Genomic DNA, 18,383 nt, shown 5'->3' on the forward strand with positions numbered 1-18,383 from the left:
CACTATACAAGTGGCAGTCAGATTCAGGTCAAGTCCTTGACTTTCCTCCCACAGACAAAAAATGTTCCTCATGCGAGCCGTTATTGTGAGCTATGTTTATGATTTAAAGTTAAAGTACTTCTAGCAGAGTGAAGAAGCACATGCATAATGTTTGGTGGTGTCATTATTGTGATACGGGATGGAATCTGCAAATGTTGTCATCTTTGTGCCTTAAAATCGAGAGTAAAAACCAAAGCAATCAATGGGTGAAACTTCCAGACAGTCACAGCTGAAACACAGAGTGAGGCTGAGTGACTCCTGGCTGCAAAAAGAAGTAAGATTGTGTTGAACTCTATGAATAAACTACCCTACTCCTCACTGAATTTAATACCTCACTAAAGTTTTTATAAGAAGTTTATGACCTCGATTCCCAGTTTCAGTTCTTTTCTAACATAACATGATGTTCATTTGGTGATTCATTCTCCTATTTAGAGTCCAACAGATAATAAAGCAGAGAATGCTTTGGGATGGGTCTATTTATTGATAAGTTGTTACTCTATGAGAGTGCAGTGTCTCCAGAATCTGAAGAAATCTCTGTGTGCAAGGGACAAGGCTGAAAATCAGAACAGGACCCCTGTGATGCCTCAGGCAGCACTGCATTAAAAGATTCTGTCTGTTCTGTGATCAGACAAATCCAAATGTGAAATCTGACAGTGAGAGGGTCCATCAAACATGTCATCTCTGATGATATTGGGTTGGATGAGTATCTATTGCATTGGCAGCTTGCACATCTGAAAAGATAACATCAGTGCTTAAAGCTATAGTGATGGACGCAGACTTAACTTAAACTTAGAAAAACCTAAGCTTAGAAAAACACATTAAGACAATAACAAAGTCAGCTAACTATCATCTCAAGAATATTTCAAGAATAAAAGATCTGATGTCTCTACAGGACCTGGAAAAACTAGTCCATGCATTCATCTTTAGTAGGCTTGATTACTGTAACAGCATCTTTACAGGTCCACCTAAAAAAAAATCAGTCAGACAACTACAGCTCATTCAGAACTAAGACCAAAAATGTGGACCACATCAGTCCAGCTCTGAGGCCTTTACACTGGCTGCCTGTCCGTCAGAGGATAGACTTTAAAGTTCTGATGCTGGTCTATAAAGCTCTGAATGGTTTAGGACCAAAATACATCAGTGACCTCCTGGCCCAGTATGAACCTTCCAGATCCCTTTATCCGTTCCCAGAGTCAGAACCAGACTCAGAGAAGCTGCATTCAGCTTTTATGCTCCACATATCTGGAACAAAGTCCCAGAAAGCCTCAGATCAGCTGAAACACTCAGTTTATTTAAATCCAGGTTGAAGACTCACCTGTTCTCAGCTGCATTTGAATAAAGCCTTTGCCTATATAATGCTTTCTTTCTTTCTTTCTTTTTTTTTTTGAGGGAAGGCTTCGCATATTTCAGCAAGACAATGATAAACTCCATACTGCAGCTACTAGACAGCAAGACTTCAAAGTAAGAGTTCAGGCACAGAGCTGGCCTCGTTTTTCCTCAAATTAAATATATTTTCTCAGTTTGAATATTTGATACCTTTTCTATGTTCTCTTGTCAATAAAATGTGGATTTTTGAGATTTACAAATGATTGCATTCTGTTGTCAGCAACCCAACTTTTTTGAAAAAAAAAAAAAAAAGTCAACAATTGAAAGCAGGGGTTCCACAAACCAACAGATAATGTAACAGCAGGTGAGATACTACCCATCATTTGGCTCCTAATGCAGACTGTGTTTTGTGGAAACACTGCTATGTTTTGTTTCATGGGTCGTGTCACATGATAGCAGATGATAGCTGATATGATTTTTTTAGTTGGAGGACTTACTGAAGCATTTCTGTCCTACGTTTGCCTTGAATTTGGCCACCAATAAGTCCTTCTCTGTGATTAGTTTTCACTAACACTAGCTAGCTTAGCTCAAAAAATCCCTTTAATTGTGGGGGTTTCTTTGTGCATTTTCCCACAGCTGTACTTTTATAGCATGCTTATCAAGTTATGCACAGTAGATCTGGTCGGATTATTTCTACCAAATTAGGTGTGAAATGTTAATCATTTGAATAAACCATCATTCCTTCTTTCCAGTAGTCCCAAATAGTTCTCCTCCTCAAATAGTTAGCTCTCAAATATGCCAAGCCTCAGAGCAGTCAACTTCAAGTCAAATCGAAATTCCTGATTTTTATGGCATTAATGTGAATAAAGTCTAAGATCAGTTTAAATCTGCACCGACCGCTCTCCCAGGAACTCGAAATCTTCTGTTGTTCTTTCGGGAGCTATTTTAGCTAAGTGCTTCATTTTAGGGTAGGTTTCTCATAAGGAGATGGTTGGGGTAAAGGCTGAAAGTTAAACACACAGTGAAGAAGGTTAACGTTGAGGTCAGGAGGTCAGGGAACAAATGCTGTAACTGTCAAGTCTTGAAAGAATAGTTAAAAGGCATCGTTCGTGAATTTAACAAGTTATACATGAGTCCTCATTATGTGTGTGTACGTGTGCACGTGCATGCTGTACGTGTCTCTGTGTGTATTTTTACAGCTGTAGCAGAACTACTTGGCTGACCAGTCTGGGTCAGGTCATGCCACACCTGCAGCTGTGCTGAGCCAGCAGCCGGCTAGCCCAGCTCAGCTAATCTCGTTGTTTTTCTTACCCCGTCACTTTCCTGCCAGTGCCAGGGCTGCTATCTGTCCATCTGTGCATGAGTATGTGAGAGTGGAAGTAGATATGTTTATGAGAGTTAGTTTAGAAGTTATCTTTTGATAGTCCCGCCTCTTAATGTCAAGTTAATGCCTATATTTTACTTGTTTACACTTAGACACACATATACAGCATATAACTTAGCCCAACCATCACATTGGGCAGGGAGCGAAGATGACAGTTACAGTGAAAGCAAAAACTGGATTTCCCATCGCTGGCGTTTTAAAGTAAAAAGCTTTAAGACCTTATACTGGTTTCCAGGGACTGCTTTTCCACTATCGTTTACATGTCCAACTTTTACCTTTAAATGTACCAGAAAACAGGAACCCTCCAATTACCTGTGTGAACGTGTGTGCGTGCTCAGAGACACACATACCAAAATAACAGTCACGGCCACACATCAGGTCTGGGTGTGGTGCTCTATGTGGGTATGACTTTAATAAAGGAGGAATTTTGTTTTGAAAAGAAAGATTTTTCACTGACCTGCCAACTTCTTTACACTTGGGTTACCAGCGTTAAAGCCCCCCAACATACCTCTACAAAGTGATGGATGTGTGGAGGAACTGGGTGACAGTGCAGCCATGAGGAAGTTATAGAAGACTGCCTCAAAGGTCCCTTATGCATTTTATCTGGATTTGATCTTGCACACTGTACTGAACCGCCACTTATTTCCTTATATATTTTTTATTTTAATTTTGAAGGGGTCTTAAGCAAAGGTCTTTCATTGTTTTTCACTGGTTGATCTTTGAGTCATTTTCAGTCCTTGTACCTGTTCATTTTCAGAGGATTTTGTTTTTTGTTAAATCGCTTAACACTGACTTATGACTTTTACCCTTCAAACAATCAAACCAACAATTTAGCAATTTACCTCGAGGGCCGGTGTCCTGCAGGGTTTAGATCTCACCCTGGGCCAACACACCTGAATTAAATGATTATTTCATTACCAGGCCTCTAGAGAACTTCAAGACATGTTGAGGAGGTTATTTAGCCATTTAAATCAGCTGTGATGGATGAAGGACTCATCCAAAACCTGCCCTTGAGGCCTGGAGTTGGACACCCCTGGACACTGAGTGGAGCCTCCGTCGAGGTTTGGAACTGCATTTCAGCTAGTTATGTTGGAGATGCAATACCATCTGGAAACCAGCTACTTCTGAAATTGTTGTTGGGCACTAAGCGTTTATGTATAGGGAGTGTAGAGTGGTTTGTTTCAGCTTTTTTGCTTACAACAGCTGCCTGAAATCAGTGAGAATGAACTCAAGAAGTAAACCTGTCCGAACTAAAACTATTGGCTGAAAGATACTTGTGTGGTGTGCTGCCACTACCGCTGACTAATTTTGAAGAGAAACAGATCATACATTATGAGAAATCGAATAGTTTTCCATAAATTAAACATGGAGCATATTGTTAGAAAGGAAATTAGAGAAGAAGAAAACAGATCTGATTGCCATTATAACTGAAAATTATACAGTGATCTATTTATAAGCACCAACTATTGTTACAAACAAAAACCAAAGCGTCACATAGATTCCAGTTAACCTGCCAAATCTACAGCATGCTTTAGAATGAGAAAAATCATCCCCGACTAGTAAACTGCCATGCCTACCAGGCTGTTTCAATCGCATATGCCGTGCGCGTCTCCCGTCCCTCCTGTCGGCTGATGTTCTTGGCGGCCTCCACTACCTCCTGTGTGGTCTGGTAGTCCTTCAGAGACCACTCGTGAACAGCTACCTCACCATACTGCAGAATACCAACCTAAATATGGACACGCGAGGGCAAACACACGTACAGAAACACACAAGCATTTCAACAATGCCACATGTTATTGGTTGTGCCGGCACATAATTGTGGAAAGCAACATCTGAGACTTTTGTTTCTGGGTTGAACTATCTCCTTAAGTACCAGTCCTGTTCTTAAAGCAAACAGTGCACTTGGGGGATTTCTGAATTTATTCAAAAACCAGAGGTATTTCCTCTTCACCTCACATTGCCTGCTACCCCTTACCCCCCACCTCCCCTTTTCATTACTCAGTTCTCCTTTCACTCTTCTAGTTGCTTTGCTTTGAATAATGTCACTAGAAACCTCACTTCCCCTCCCCAACTCATGCAGACACACACACACACACACACACACACACACACACACACACACACACACACACACACACACACACACCATCACCAAAACCCCCAGCTCCCATTCCCCTTCAACCTCAAGTGAGCTGGGCTCATGTCCCTTTACATTACTCCAACTATTCTTCTGGACATATTTGCCAAACTGGTTCCTAATACGTCCCTGTCAGCATGTTTTCATTCAAGGGACTAGCTTGTCTTACTGCTCTGGGCTGCAGCTAAGGGGTTCCAGATATTTAAGTGGGAGACTCACTCAAATTTAAACCCACAAGTTTCCATTACTAGTGTAAATAATATTTATCGGCTGTGCAAATACACACTGAATTGGAGTTTTACCTGCATCTGGTCTGAGCTGATGTGGAACTTGCTGAGGATGTTACTGAGGAAGTTTTGGACCTCGTACCAGGGGTAGATGCTGTTGGAGCCATCCAGCACGATCACGATGTCCATGTACGTCGAGCACCCTGCCAGATATGGACGTTTAGAAATGTTTGGTTGATTGAAGCAGGTCTGCAACATGTTTCTTTGCCGCACTTTGTGGGTTTTTTGTGTTTGTGAGTGTGTTTGTGTAAGTATAGTTACTTTGTGCTGTTGGAGCGATTGTCTCTCTTGGTTCTAGGTCATCGCTGACTGAGGCACAGATGCCAGTGCTGAACATAGATGTACCACACTCTTGTGACCACAGTGGAGCACATGCCTGCAAAACAGATGCACACACACACACACACACACACACACACACACACACACACACACACACACACACACACACACACACACACACACACACACACACACGCATCTGTTTTACAGGTGAATTTCACAAGTAGCTGTAATTAATTTGAACAGAGTTTATTCTTTTCCACTGTTTGTTTTACGTGCACAAGATGTGTATCAAAGAGTTTAAAACATGGAAATGTGCACACAAACATACCCACAAACACACACAAAAACGCACAAAACGATAACAATTAAATCAGGGCAGATAGGGAACAAAAAGAAAACAAGTCACAAGAGGGAATAAGTCATGGAAAAACTACAATAGTGTGGTTTGGAGGACAGGAGAAGGAGGGAGACTATTGTCGACATGCTGGCAGTCACAGTTGTCATGAGCGGTTTCACAGAGCTGGAGCACAAGACCAGTATGAGCGATTTAAACTTGATTGTGCTAAATGTAGGGAGGGTGAGTAAGGAGGTTGGGGAGGGGGCACCCTATAAAAAATATTTCTGCCTTCAAAGCGCGCCATTTATTTGGCTTTCCATACCAAGAGGAAAGAACAGGGGCGAGTGCAGAGACAAGAGATAAAAAAGAAGCTAGCAGAAAGACAAAAGAAGGAGACTGAAAGTGGGGTGAAGTGGGGGTAGAATGAGAGAAAGAGAAACATCCTGGTTTTTCTTGCCCTGTCATTATGGAAGGGTTTCTCCTCAGGCACACAGACAGGCAGAGAAGAAAGGATGGAGAGAGAGGGATGGGAGGAAACGATGGAGGGAGAAGATGGAGAAAAGCGAAAGAGGTGCTATGGCTTTTGGTAGGTCTGTCATTAACAAAGGGCCGGAGACGCATTCCGATCCTGTTATAGACCTGACCACTGGGGTTAAGATAAACACACACACACATGCCCACACACATGCCTGTGCACACGCGCACACAAAAAACCCGCCTAAGCTGGCTAGCGTTTTTTGAACTGTACACGACTCCACGCCCGAAGAAGCAGTAAAAAACCTGGCAGACACCAAAACACGCAAGCACACTTGCCCAACATACACACAGAGTTACACAAAGAAGGCATGTAACACAAACTGCTGTCTCCTCGCTAAGGCAATAAGTGTGTGGGTCTGCAAGCCAGAAGCCTCAGAAGTGCAGAAATTAGGATAAATGAGTGAGTAAGATTTCAAGAAGTTTGTCTAAAAGCTAAAGTCTTAAACCTAAACTCGAGTTAGATTCTGTCCATAAACGTTGCTTTGCACTTGACTTCATCAGCTTGACTTTGAATCATTCATGTCTGGTTATTGTGTCAGTAACTACAAGCTCTGTAAGTTCTCACATTAATTAGAGTCATGGTAAAAAGAAAATACACCCTCCTTAAATTCTAAGGTTTTACCTATCAGGACATAAAATAAATTATGTGGTCCTCACGAGGTTCGATTAAACTATTTAAATACAACCTACACTGACAACCAGCCCACTGACATACTGCAGTTATTGACTATTGACCAGTGGCTCCAAAACAAGATCAAATCATGACCTCTCCTCCACTGTGCTTGACAGTATGTCTGAGGTGTTTGCGCTGATATGCTGTGCTTGGTTTTCACCAAACATGCTGCTGAGACTTATGACCAAACAGTTCCACTTTGATCTCATCTGTTAAATAGACATTACTCTAGAAGTCTTGTGGTTAGCTACTTTACTGTGTAACTGATTGAGGCCTGTACTGTCTGAGATGTGGCGCTGGGGTTTTTTGCAGTTTCTCTGAGCATTGTAGAGTTTGACTTTGAAGTGAATTTTCTGTGACTTGCACTCCTGGGAAGATTGGTAACTGTCTTGAATGTTTTCCACTTGTTTGGAAATGGGTTTAAAACACCTTCCCACACTATGTAAATGTGCAAATGCATGTCCAAAATGAAAGAAAAGAAAGAGGAGGATCAGTGAATCGCTTGTGGTCAAATCTAAATTCAACTAAAAACACTCGAAGGGAGCGAATTCATCAGAATTCTGTTGAACAAACTCAACCTGGTCTGACCACATCCCTTCAGGCTCCCACCCATCAACCCACTGCCCATGTAGGAAAAATAAAAAGCCCCGTTTTCCAGTGTTGATGCCACATACCAGGAAGCCATCAGGTGAAGTTGGTGTGAGGGTCATTCCCAAGTGAGAATTCCTCAGATTTTTAGAAACGTTCTGGAGAGCCGTCTCACCTGAGCGACACAAACATCTTAGCTTTGAAGTAACAAATCCAAACATGAATTGAGGATTTTTTTCCTGCATATTTTCTTCAACTCATAGTTTCTCTCACCTAGATTCACTTTATTGCAGCTTGAGTTCTTCTCCCGTCCCACGCTGCATTTGTACACATCTCCTTTCCTGTTGTTGGGCGGCCCGTCCCAGGGAGCACCAACCAGCATCCTTTACGGAGTAATTCATTCATCATCAAAATGTCATCCATCGCCCGCTTTGTGTACATGTTATGACAGTTTATTTATGACTGTGTGGTTCCATTAGATTATATCTGACTGTCTCCCTCACAGACTTACGATTTCTCTCCATCTGCTTCATGCTGCAAGATGGAGAAGCCGAACAGCGCGTCCTCTGGACCGGTGAATATGCGCGGGTGCTTTACATCTATGTTGAAACACTGACAAAGCTCTGGAAGACATGACAAAGAACATTTTAAACACCGATGACAAAAACAGACAACAAAACAGTGCTCACTTAACTGAATTTTGTTCAATTAAATAATACAACCACAAAAAAAGTGGCATGCTCCAATAAATCAACTGAATCAAGCTGAAAAAAACAACAACAAAAAAACACTTTAATGGATAACATTAAAACTACAAACAGATAATGCTAATCCTCTCGTTCAGAGTCATTGGGGACAAGGCATTGCTAACAAAATCCCCATGAAATGTTGCAGATCCCAGTCTGATTGAGCAGCAACAGGACTGCCAGCTGCCAATATCTGGGTACCAGACACCACAGGACAAGATCGAATGTTACAGCCCCAGTAAAACTTCTTCTGGCAGGAGGAAACCCCTCTACCCTACATTTTCCTGTGTCATGTGTTATGGCTGAGTGATGTGTATAAAGCGTGGAAGATGGGTTTTTTCTCTTAAAGATTCACGTAAAAAAATTATAGGGGGGAAGCTGTGCATTCAAAGAAAAGTTTGAAGTTTAGATTTTAAATATTAAACTAACCCGTTAGTTAGGTGGTTGATTTAGTATACAAACTGTAACTGGGGAAAATGCTGGAATTGTAATGGTATTAAAACCATAACTTTTAAAGCATCCATCCATCCTCTTCCACTTGGAGCTGTAGCGTATCACTGTTATAGGGTGAGAGGTGGGGTACAGCCAATCTGTTGCAGGGCTAACACAATGGACAGGCAGCTATTCATGCTCACTTTAGCCAATTTGGAATAATCAGTTGCTCTTAAAGCCTGGCGTGCATGTTGGACTGTGGGAGAAAGCTGGAGTACCCAGAGAGTACCCCCACAGACACAAGGAGAACATTCAAACTCCTGGCCTGGATTCAAACCCACAACCTTATCGACATGGTAGTACAAATATAAATCATTCCATCTACCTCTCCAACTTATGCTTTTTTATTTATTCATCTGTTCATGGAGCACTAAAGTTAATGCACTTACATAAACTTTATTCATAAGCTGTCAAAGGCCAGTGAAAAACTTGGACAACTGTGTGCACTATGTGTAGTTAGAGCTACAGTGAAGAGTAAGATTATTATTTCATGTCTTGGCCTTGGAGAAGAGAATTAGAGGGGACAGGGGGTGGCGGGTAGGGGGGTGTCAAAAAGATGGATAAACAAAGTGACCAAAGGCCGTCTCTGAGGAAAAAGAGAGTTCAGTCTAAGGGGAAAGAGGGAGACGAGAGAGAAGAGAAGAAGCAAAGCAAGGAAGGGTGTGGGTTAGAAAAACTCTTAAATATAGTGAGCTCCCTGTTATGACACACAAGCTGCCCTTCATACTTACAGGGAGAAGCGAGGGAGACACAGTGAGATGGTAGCTCACTGACTTGTTTACATCTGTAAGTAAGCTGAAGCATGTTTGAGCTGCTCGGTGCTGATGATCAGAGCTAAACTAAATGAATAAAGATTTAGGAGTCAAACAGCTTGAAAATAAATAACACGGATGTTTCAGCATCCATTTGAACCTTTTTAAAAGGGAAACATTAAAAAAGATCAAACTAGGTGCAGCAGAAAAACAGACCCTGGACTGTTAATTCGTATACATTTATTCCTCATAAGCACCTGACACATAAGTGACCCACAGCTAATCGACTTGCAGTCTGGGGACCCGGGTGTGTTATGCTAGGTGCAGCAAATGTAGATGAGATGAAGAAGAGACCACAGAGCTCATAGCTCACTTCTAGCACCACACCCTCACATTGTTTTTCAGTGTCAGACTTGTAATCTTCAATGCCAACAGATGCCAGCATAAGCACTGTGATGGAGGAAGGACTCGCATCTTCTACTTAAATACAGCTACTTATACTTTTTATTAGTCCTTTATTTATCTAGGTAAATAATCTCATTGAGATTAAAAATCTCATTTCCAAGAGAGACCTCATGGCAGTAGAAGTCTATACACTGCAGTCTATACACTGTAGTCTACACTTATACTACGGTGTAAACACAACGTCCTGCATTGAAAATGTAAAAACATTTTTAAAGCAAATTATTTAAAATGGAAAGATCGCATCTTGGGATTTTTATACTACCCTGGTTCAAAAAGAGAAAGCACACACGTCGTTTTAGGATGCTATTAAATAGCTTAATTAAATAAAACAAAGAAACCAAAGATTAGTAGGAGTGGTTGTCAGCAGATTAGTGTATATGCAGGGTAAGTGTACGAGTGAGTGCAAGAGAGGAGCAGAAAAAAAGCCCCCACGAAGGTCTGGCAGGGCTGCTTTAGACGGCCCCGAGCCTGCTCAGGTATGTTACATCCCAAATTAGGTCTGCTCCATCCACCAGTTACCCGGAAGAGATAGACAAAGGCAACAAAGAAAACAAGGTCAGCCCTGTGGCCGTCACAGTAGAAGCAGAATTTAGCTGTTGTGAGCAACTTCATGTCCAACTGCAAGTTATATTTGTTTCATTCATAACAGAACAGCCAGTATCATCATTTACTGCAAGTATTGAGTATCTAGCTGTCACATAGTGAGGGAGAAAGGGCAACGGTTACCTTTGAGATGTAGTGGAGGACAGGAAGTACTGGAGAAGTCATGAAAAAACTCACAAATGCCTAAATTTGTGTTTAAATGGTGGAAGCCAGGCTTTCTGCACTTTTCTTCATTCAGCCTGTGTTTAGTGGTGACTCGAACAAAATTCTGTCACGGATCCAAATTTTGGTGACTCTTAAGTTACACTGTGCAAGGAGTATTTAAGTTGTAGCTGAGGTAATGCTTTAGTGAGGTTGGTGTATTTTTTTGGGTTTCTGTCAACTTGAAATTAGAGCCTGGTCCCTTAACTTGGTATTTTTAAAGCACCCAAGTTAAGCTTCACGTATTATGCTTTGTGTTGGGTTGATCTGGTTGACTTATTATTTAATAATTCAATCATGCATTACCAATCGACGTAATATAACTAAGCTGTTCCAGCATTTCTCTTTTTTCAGTGTACATACAGGTGACATATATACGCTGAACGTGACATGTGAACCAATCCAATTTATCTGAGATTTATCTGATTTTGGCTTCATCTTTTGCATTTCAAGCTACATGTAGCAGATAGCAGGTTATTTCCAAACACCCATAAATAGACTGAGTATGTAATGGACAATACAAGTTAAAGAAAATGTTGTCAAGCAAACATTTAAGCAGATATATATGTATTTCCTGTTTCCACTGAAGTGGTTGAAAGTAGCTTATAGGATATGAGCCAGCTGGTATTTCTTGCCTACACAGTTCCCCATAGATTAAAGAGAGTCATCGTGTATTATTTTCAGTTCAGACTGAGACAGCTCTGCAGCTCTCAACAGTCGGTATTTAACTTGTCCCACTTGTGTGTCTACTGTATGTTATTTGTAGGGTGTGTTGGATGTGGTTGCTAAAATGGGCTTTCAGAATGGCTTCAGTTTACTGAGCAGTTTAGCAACATCTACAGTTCCTTCCTAACAGTTCTGTAACTTCTCCAGTACTCCCAGACTGGGAAGCAGACCAAAACACTGGTGGCATGATTATGAAACAGCTGCTTACACACTTGTGTCTAGGTACTTTCCCACAACTAAACACAGACAGTCACAATTCTGTGCAAAAGTCTTGCCTCACTCCTCAATTATTTATACTTTGCTTCTAAGGAGCCACAGTTTCCTAAAGTTTTTAAAATGGTGTTGAGCAATAGTTCTCCGAGCTTTCTGAAGGTCTTTCAAAGTTTTTCTTTGGACATTGGCTGCTTTTTCACTCATTTTTAGTCAGGTTCTTGTCTCTAACAATTTTTTCAGAAGAATATTTGTTTGTTTGCTTTTAAAACACTTGACACTGACCTATAAATCATTCAGGTTAACCCAAAGGATAAACCAGTGTTGTCTCAACACATAACGGACAATTTAGCAAAGCACTCATGTTAAACTGTATCTTTAGGCACTTTATTGCAAAGAGTCTGTATGAACAAGCATTATTTGTTTCCATTTTTTTACTCGAATCAATGAAAAATGTAAGATAAGCCAGGTCTGACGGGCATAAAATGATATTTTTGTACCAGCAAAATGATTCCCGAGTGCTATTAGCTCAAAACTTGTTTTTGTGTCAGCGTAGTGTCATAGTGCCACAGCATTATCTTAAAGCCAGCAAAGACACATGACTGAAGCCTCATCAGAGTTGGTCTCAGTTGAAGACACGTCTGCGTTTTACCAAATTACACAAGAAATGGAAGAAAAATCAGTGGCAACAGGTCTGATGGAGTGATCATCCAAATTTGAAATTTATTGTTAAAATTCTCATCAGTGTGTATGGAGAAGGTCAGAGGCGAGGTTTTTGCATTTGCCGCATTTCAGAGAGTAGGGCTGGAGATCTTGAAACTGATGAAATTATGAACACAGAAAAGTACCATCAGATTTTTATCCACCACACATTACCATCTGGAAAGCATCTGATAGACAGAAGCCTGATTTTCCAGCATGAAAATGATCCCAATCACATTGTCAATGCAGTAAAAGCATACCTGGATAGAAAACCTCATAAAGGAGCACTGTGAGTCATGGACTGGCCTCCCCAGAGCCCAGACCTCAACATCAGTGAAGCAGTGATCATCTTGATGGAAAACAGAACAAAAGCTTTGAATGACATGAAAGCTGCCTGAGAGAGCGCAGGCTGTGGAAACAATAAAGGTGGTCATATCAAATATTGACCTTCAAACTCATTAGAATTTGACAAACTTCATTTGTGCCTTACACACTGTATTTCCATGTATTCTTGCACATATTTCAATAAATCGCTGCACGTATTTCTCAGTTTCCCAGCAAAATATAAAGAAACAAGGGGTGAATCAAGACTTTTGCACAGGATTGTACCTCCGCCAAGCCAATCAGATTGGGATTCCACTTGGTTTAGAGAATGAAACTAGATATGTTCAGTGTTTCTTTTCCGTCCCTGCTCATGCTTTTCTTACACACTGTAGTTTCTTCTACCTGCTTCTTCACTTTTCTCTACAGATTGTCTTTCTTGTAACATGACTGCATTGTCACACACATTTTGTCTGGTTTTATCTACATAAACGTACTCACCACATACACCTACAAAGATGGAGGCTTTCAGACATGGCAACAGCAGATATTCTGGTGTAGATTAAGTTATGTCAATAAATTATTACACGCAGAGACTTTTTGTCTGTCACCACTTTGAGTTTGACTTTATTGGTTGTAACTTACCTTGACAACAACTGGATGAGAACAGCAGTGACGCAGTGGTTAACCTGTCACCTCACAGTAAGAAGGGTTCGGGTTCAAACCTGCTGCCAACGGGTTCCCTTGATTTTATCATTTGAATGTTCTTCTTGTAGCTTTCTGGGCTCCCTCCAATGTCCATGAAAGCTAAATTGTTTGTGTTTTCTAAACTGGCCATAAACTACATTAGCCCTGTGATTGATTCTGACCCTAGAATAGCCATGAGGGGAAGATAAATGTGGTTGTAAAAAGACTCCTGACTTGGCCTTTGCAAGCACTTTGCTGCTGAGCTTATAGTCTCACTCTTTTTCTCTTTTTTTAAATATAAAATGATGGGCATTTTACAAAAGTTGGTCATACTATGGTTCACTAAGCAGGTTTCTGTTGATTAAAAGATGGAGGGAAGGTGAGATGAGACAATTCACCAACATGACCCTAACATAGGTAACACAAACCTAACCTGCTGAGCTCACTGTACCACAAAAAATTCAGAGACTTATACTGGATGTTTCGATGCATGCTTAATCATCCAGGTAGGTAAATCCCGAAACGTTTCGTCTCTTGGATGAGTGACAAAACGTTTCTCCCACTGAAAACGCTATGTCCAGATGAACAGAATCAGCTTTTGGGGATATACTGGATGTTGGAACAACAGAAGGCTGATTATTGGCCCGTACAAATAAACGTGCAATTTAATTCGATTCAGTGTAGCTCCAAATCACAACAACAGTTCCCTCAAGCTGCTTTACAGTGTAGAGTAACGGTCCTACAACATTAGAGAGAAAATCCCAACAGTTAGATGACCAGCTTACACATAATTTTTCCAACTGCACCAAACAACAACCAATTTTTAGATCAACTGATCAATTAGTTCATCATTAAGTATTAATAGCATTGCAGTGATGTTAATAAAATGTAATTATTTATAATTAGATCTTCTGGTTACACATTTACAGTTGATTGAGTGAGATATAAATGATGCAATAAAAAAGTCTATTATACTAACTATGTTATTCTAAAAGTGTTTATATTTAGTCGTCTATACTGGAAGAACCAATGAGCATTGTCTCAAACACTGCCTCACAGAGCTGCTGGCATGGTTGTAGACCCTTAAGCCTTGTTTCTGCTGATTTTGCACATCAGCGCAAGCTTCCAGTATTTCTTTATCCAAGCCTCCAGTGACTAAGATGAGCCTCATGCATCTATCCAGTTCTACACAGATGTTTTAACAGGCTTCAGCATTGGGGATCCGCGTAGGCAGCAGTATAATAATTCTGCAGTCTTTATTTCCCTTGCCAGAGAAAGAAAATCCATTTTCCCAGGCTTTTTGCAATTAGCTATTCTTTCAGATTGACACCCACCACCCGTCTTACACACTGCAGTAAAGTGTTTCTCTCTTTTCTTGAGACAATGTCACCCACACTCCAACTCCAGATTTCTTCCCACATCAAAGCAGGGATCTGATAACAGCTCCTGCTACTGATGTTCTCTTTTATCTTCGTGTTTAGCTCATTCTCTCATGAGCCTTAAATTGCTCATTTTATTTATTTTTTGCCCACTCTGCTATAAAATGAGCAGACACACACGCTATAAATGCACCACAAGGACAAATCTCCCGTCTCAACCCCTGCAGCTTCCAGAAAACTGTACCATCATTCCCTGTTTTCCCTGTCCTGCCATCCTTCCTCTGGTTGTATTTTCATCTTGGTTTATATATGACACTTTACCACAAGCTGTCTGACCACCCATTGCCATGACAACTGCCGGCAAACATTTATCAAGCCAAACTAAGTCCAGATTCGCTCAACCACACGCTCAGCTCTGGGCGCTACTGCTGCTTGATGTGAATAGTTACGATTGTGTAGTACAGTATATGTATGTGCATGTGTGTGCACATGTCGGGCAAAAGGAATGGAACTTAGCACTATAGTGTTTGGGGGACTACAAAGACATGCCAGCATTTAGAGCATTAACTAAAGACAATGATGTATATCCCTGTCCTCTTTAATTTACACGTCTGACTTACAGCACCTCTGTGAAATGTCCTCGAGCAGAGATGTCTTATTCAGTCTGTTTCTGTCATCTGTATTGAAGTGACTCATAATGTTCCTCCACTCATTCTCCCTCCTTCACCTCTTCTTACACCCTTCCACAGATTTTCTCTCCATTATCTCCATCGTGTTCTGTTCTAATCTCTGTCACCCTCTCGTGGGGAATGGGGGTGGACGAATAAGAGGGGGAGTAGGAATGAAAGTCAGCGAATTATGGGAGAGTAAAAGAAAACACGCAAGAAGATAGCTGGGAGAATAATAGCAAGAATTTATGAATGAGCAGTGAAACAGAGTGAAATATGCACACACACACACACACACACACACACACACACACACACACACACGCAAACACACCTGTGTTTGACATCTCAGTAAAAGCATAGCAGAGTGTAACAGACATGAGATGCCTGCTGACCACATCAGGGGAGTTCTGCTGAAGCCATTAACATTACACACATACTCACTCACCTACATGCTCCTGTGTGAGACATGCTTAGGCTTACAAACTCACACGCAGGGACGAGCGTAAACACTAAGCTATACTGCACGAATTAAAATAGAGGCTACATGGTTAAAAAGGTGAAAAAAAACGTCGGCTTGTTCATGCTTTATTGAAACGTGTAATGGAGTGTAATGTGTAAAACCACACCACAGGCTGCTGGTGTTTCTATGAAGGGTATATGCGCCGGTGAGTGTAAAGCGTGAAACATTCGTACCTGATGCATTCCTCATTCATTCCTTGGGGTCTGAACAAGGGTGAAAATGGGCAGCGTGGATAATCACGCCACAAATTGCCACAAATGACCACAAATGGCAACATTTCCTTCTATAGATTAACCTCAGCGACTGTGTGTGATTTGACACAGGTACAGATTTAACATGCCTTGCAAAACATAATCTCAACGCCTATTGATCTAATTTTGCATCGTGGTTGCATGGCGTAGGGCAGCAGTTAACCACTGCTTATCAGCTGCATCAGTATGCAGACAACAATGGCCTTTTTCTTCACTTTCTTTCTGGTGGGTGGGAACGTCTCGGTTTGTTCTGTGGCACAGCGAACATGAGTACTGAAGGGGAGCTGATGTTCATGCTCCATGAAGAAACACACATGGCACAGGCACCCTATTAGGGGAACTTTAGACATCAAGTCTAAGAGATGGCTGATATGGCCGGTGAGGTCGTGTTACACAGCTGCCAGGGTTTGTATGTGTCAGCTATAAGCGGATATGAACCGGTAACCTTTTGGCTCTGAGTACACGTATATATGATGGTAGCTGGAGACCTCCAACAAAAATGAAATATGTCCTCAGTTCAAACATATGTGATAGATTTACTAAAGGATCTGACTTTGAACCAAGAACCGGTACTCTTTAGGCACAGCTTCCTTTACCTTTGATTTATTTGGCAAATGGAGTGTGTCCAGGTGTTTTAAGATTCCCGCTTTCCTTCTTTAAGCACAAAATCATCTGAGGAATGTCTTCATGGTCAGTAGTTTACTGTCACACAGTGTTAAGTGGGCCTCAGGGAGGCTGCCACACCATCACTGGCACATGCTGTCTTTTAAAGTTGAGGGAGGTTAATCACCAGTAAGAGAGGGCTGAGTGAGGGGTAAGGAACTGGGCAGTGGAGCAACACCAGAGCCTTATTTTACACAGAGATGAATATACTTAGATTTGTGTTCACAGCGTTGAGTTAACTGAATTAACTGAATGAATAACTTCACCTTATTTTAAACTGTCCTTCAGTTTTGTTTGGCTTTTTAAAGAAATGTAACAGGTTTTTTTTAAAGGTCTGAAATATAGGCTGAGATGTGGCTCTTACCTTTAAGGAGGAGGATAAACTCCAGGCACAACAGGTATTTACGCAGCTCCATTTATGAATCCGAATGAAAGAAGTCTCTCTTTAATGTTTTTTTTCCCCTTTTCCCTCGTTTACTAGGTGGAAATGAGGAGCGTCGTTGCCCACCGCACACATACACAGACACGCTTGTTTTCAGCTTTTTCTCTTTCCAAGAGATGCGTAAAAGTCGGCCAAACTGTGCCGCGGTGGCATGCCACGTGCGTGAATGGGGTTCAACTTCAGGAGCTTAAATACTGATTCAACGAATAAAACGAAATATCTGGCTATGATTTTCTTCTTCTTCTTCTTCTTCTTCTCGTCTTATGTTAAAGTGAGCGAAAACGTCTTAAAAATGTAAAAATGAAAAATCAACTTTGTGACGTCTCAGTGACCCATGGCGTGACAATAACTGCACCTGTCCCATCCAACAAGAGGCCGCAGTTCCGACTCATTAAACCATTACAAATGTGTAACGCCTTCACAAACAGGCAGGCAGCAGCTTTATCCCTCCAGACTCCGGAGCGCGTCTTTGAAGCTCAAACTCCTCTGACAGAAACTCCGCTCATCAGTCCCAAAGTCTGAGGAGCGCTGTCGTGAGCGGTATCTTTGACAGCACGTTATCCATGATCCACTCCGCTTATTTCTCTTATTTTAGGCTCCCCTGCTTCTTTGTCCGTGTAAATATGTGTCTCTAGTAACGGATTTCTCTCATGTTGAAATGAAAGAGTGCATTTATCCTCACAGCTCCCCTCCCTCCATCCACCAGACTCCTCTCTGAGCAACTGGTTCACAAACCTCAAACCCACATCTCCCCTTTCTCTCCTCTCCTCTCCTCGCACTCGTTTTTCTTTTTCAAACACTCAGACCGTTTCTCTCTCCTGTACACTTTTCTTCTTTTTTTATGATTTACGAATAAGGAGTCAAATTTCACTGTTTTTGACACCGTTTCTATGTGCCTGCAACGGGTGAGAATCAGAGTCAGTTACTGACTGCAGTTAATACAACATTAATCAATCCTT

At 41.3% G+C, this 18,383-nt stretch overlaps 1 protein-coding gene across 2 annotated transcripts in view; it reads right to left on the bottom strand.

Annotated features, from left to right (window-relative positions):
• itga10 (integrin, alpha 10) overlaps window positions 1-18,132 on the bottom strand; it is a 31,939-nt gene extending 13,807 nt beyond the window's left edge. For both annotated transcript variants that reach the window (XM_085423038.1, XM_085423037.1), the window contains exons 1-7: window positions 17,347-18,132; window positions 8,105-8,216; window positions 7,867-7,976; window positions 7,680-7,768; window positions 5,435-5,549; window positions 5,189-5,316; window positions 4,327-4,475 (exon numbers count right to left, since the gene is read on the bottom strand). In XM_085423038.1, the coding sequence (XP_085279164.1) occupies window positions 4,327-4,475; window positions 5,189-5,316; window positions 5,435-5,549; window positions 7,680-7,768; window positions 7,867-7,976; window positions 8,105-8,216; window positions 17,347-17,398 (755 nt within the window). In that variant the 5' untranslated portion in view covers window positions 17,399-18,132. The remainder of the gene's footprint in view (window positions 1-4,326; window positions 4,476-5,188; window positions 5,317-5,434; window positions 5,550-7,679; window positions 7,769-7,866; window positions 7,977-8,104; window positions 8,217-17,346) is intronic.
• Window positions 18,133-18,383: the final 251 nt, after the last annotated feature.

The sequence above is a fragment of the Rhamphochromis longiceps genome, linkage group LG11, assembly GCF_057381845.1.
Source record: "Rhamphochromis longiceps isolate RC_006_pf linkage group LG11, R_longiceps_female_GT1.1, whole genome shotgun sequence".
Classification (NCBI taxonomy): Eukaryota; Metazoa; Chordata; class Actinopteri; order Cichliformes; family Cichlidae; genus Rhamphochromis; species Rhamphochromis longiceps.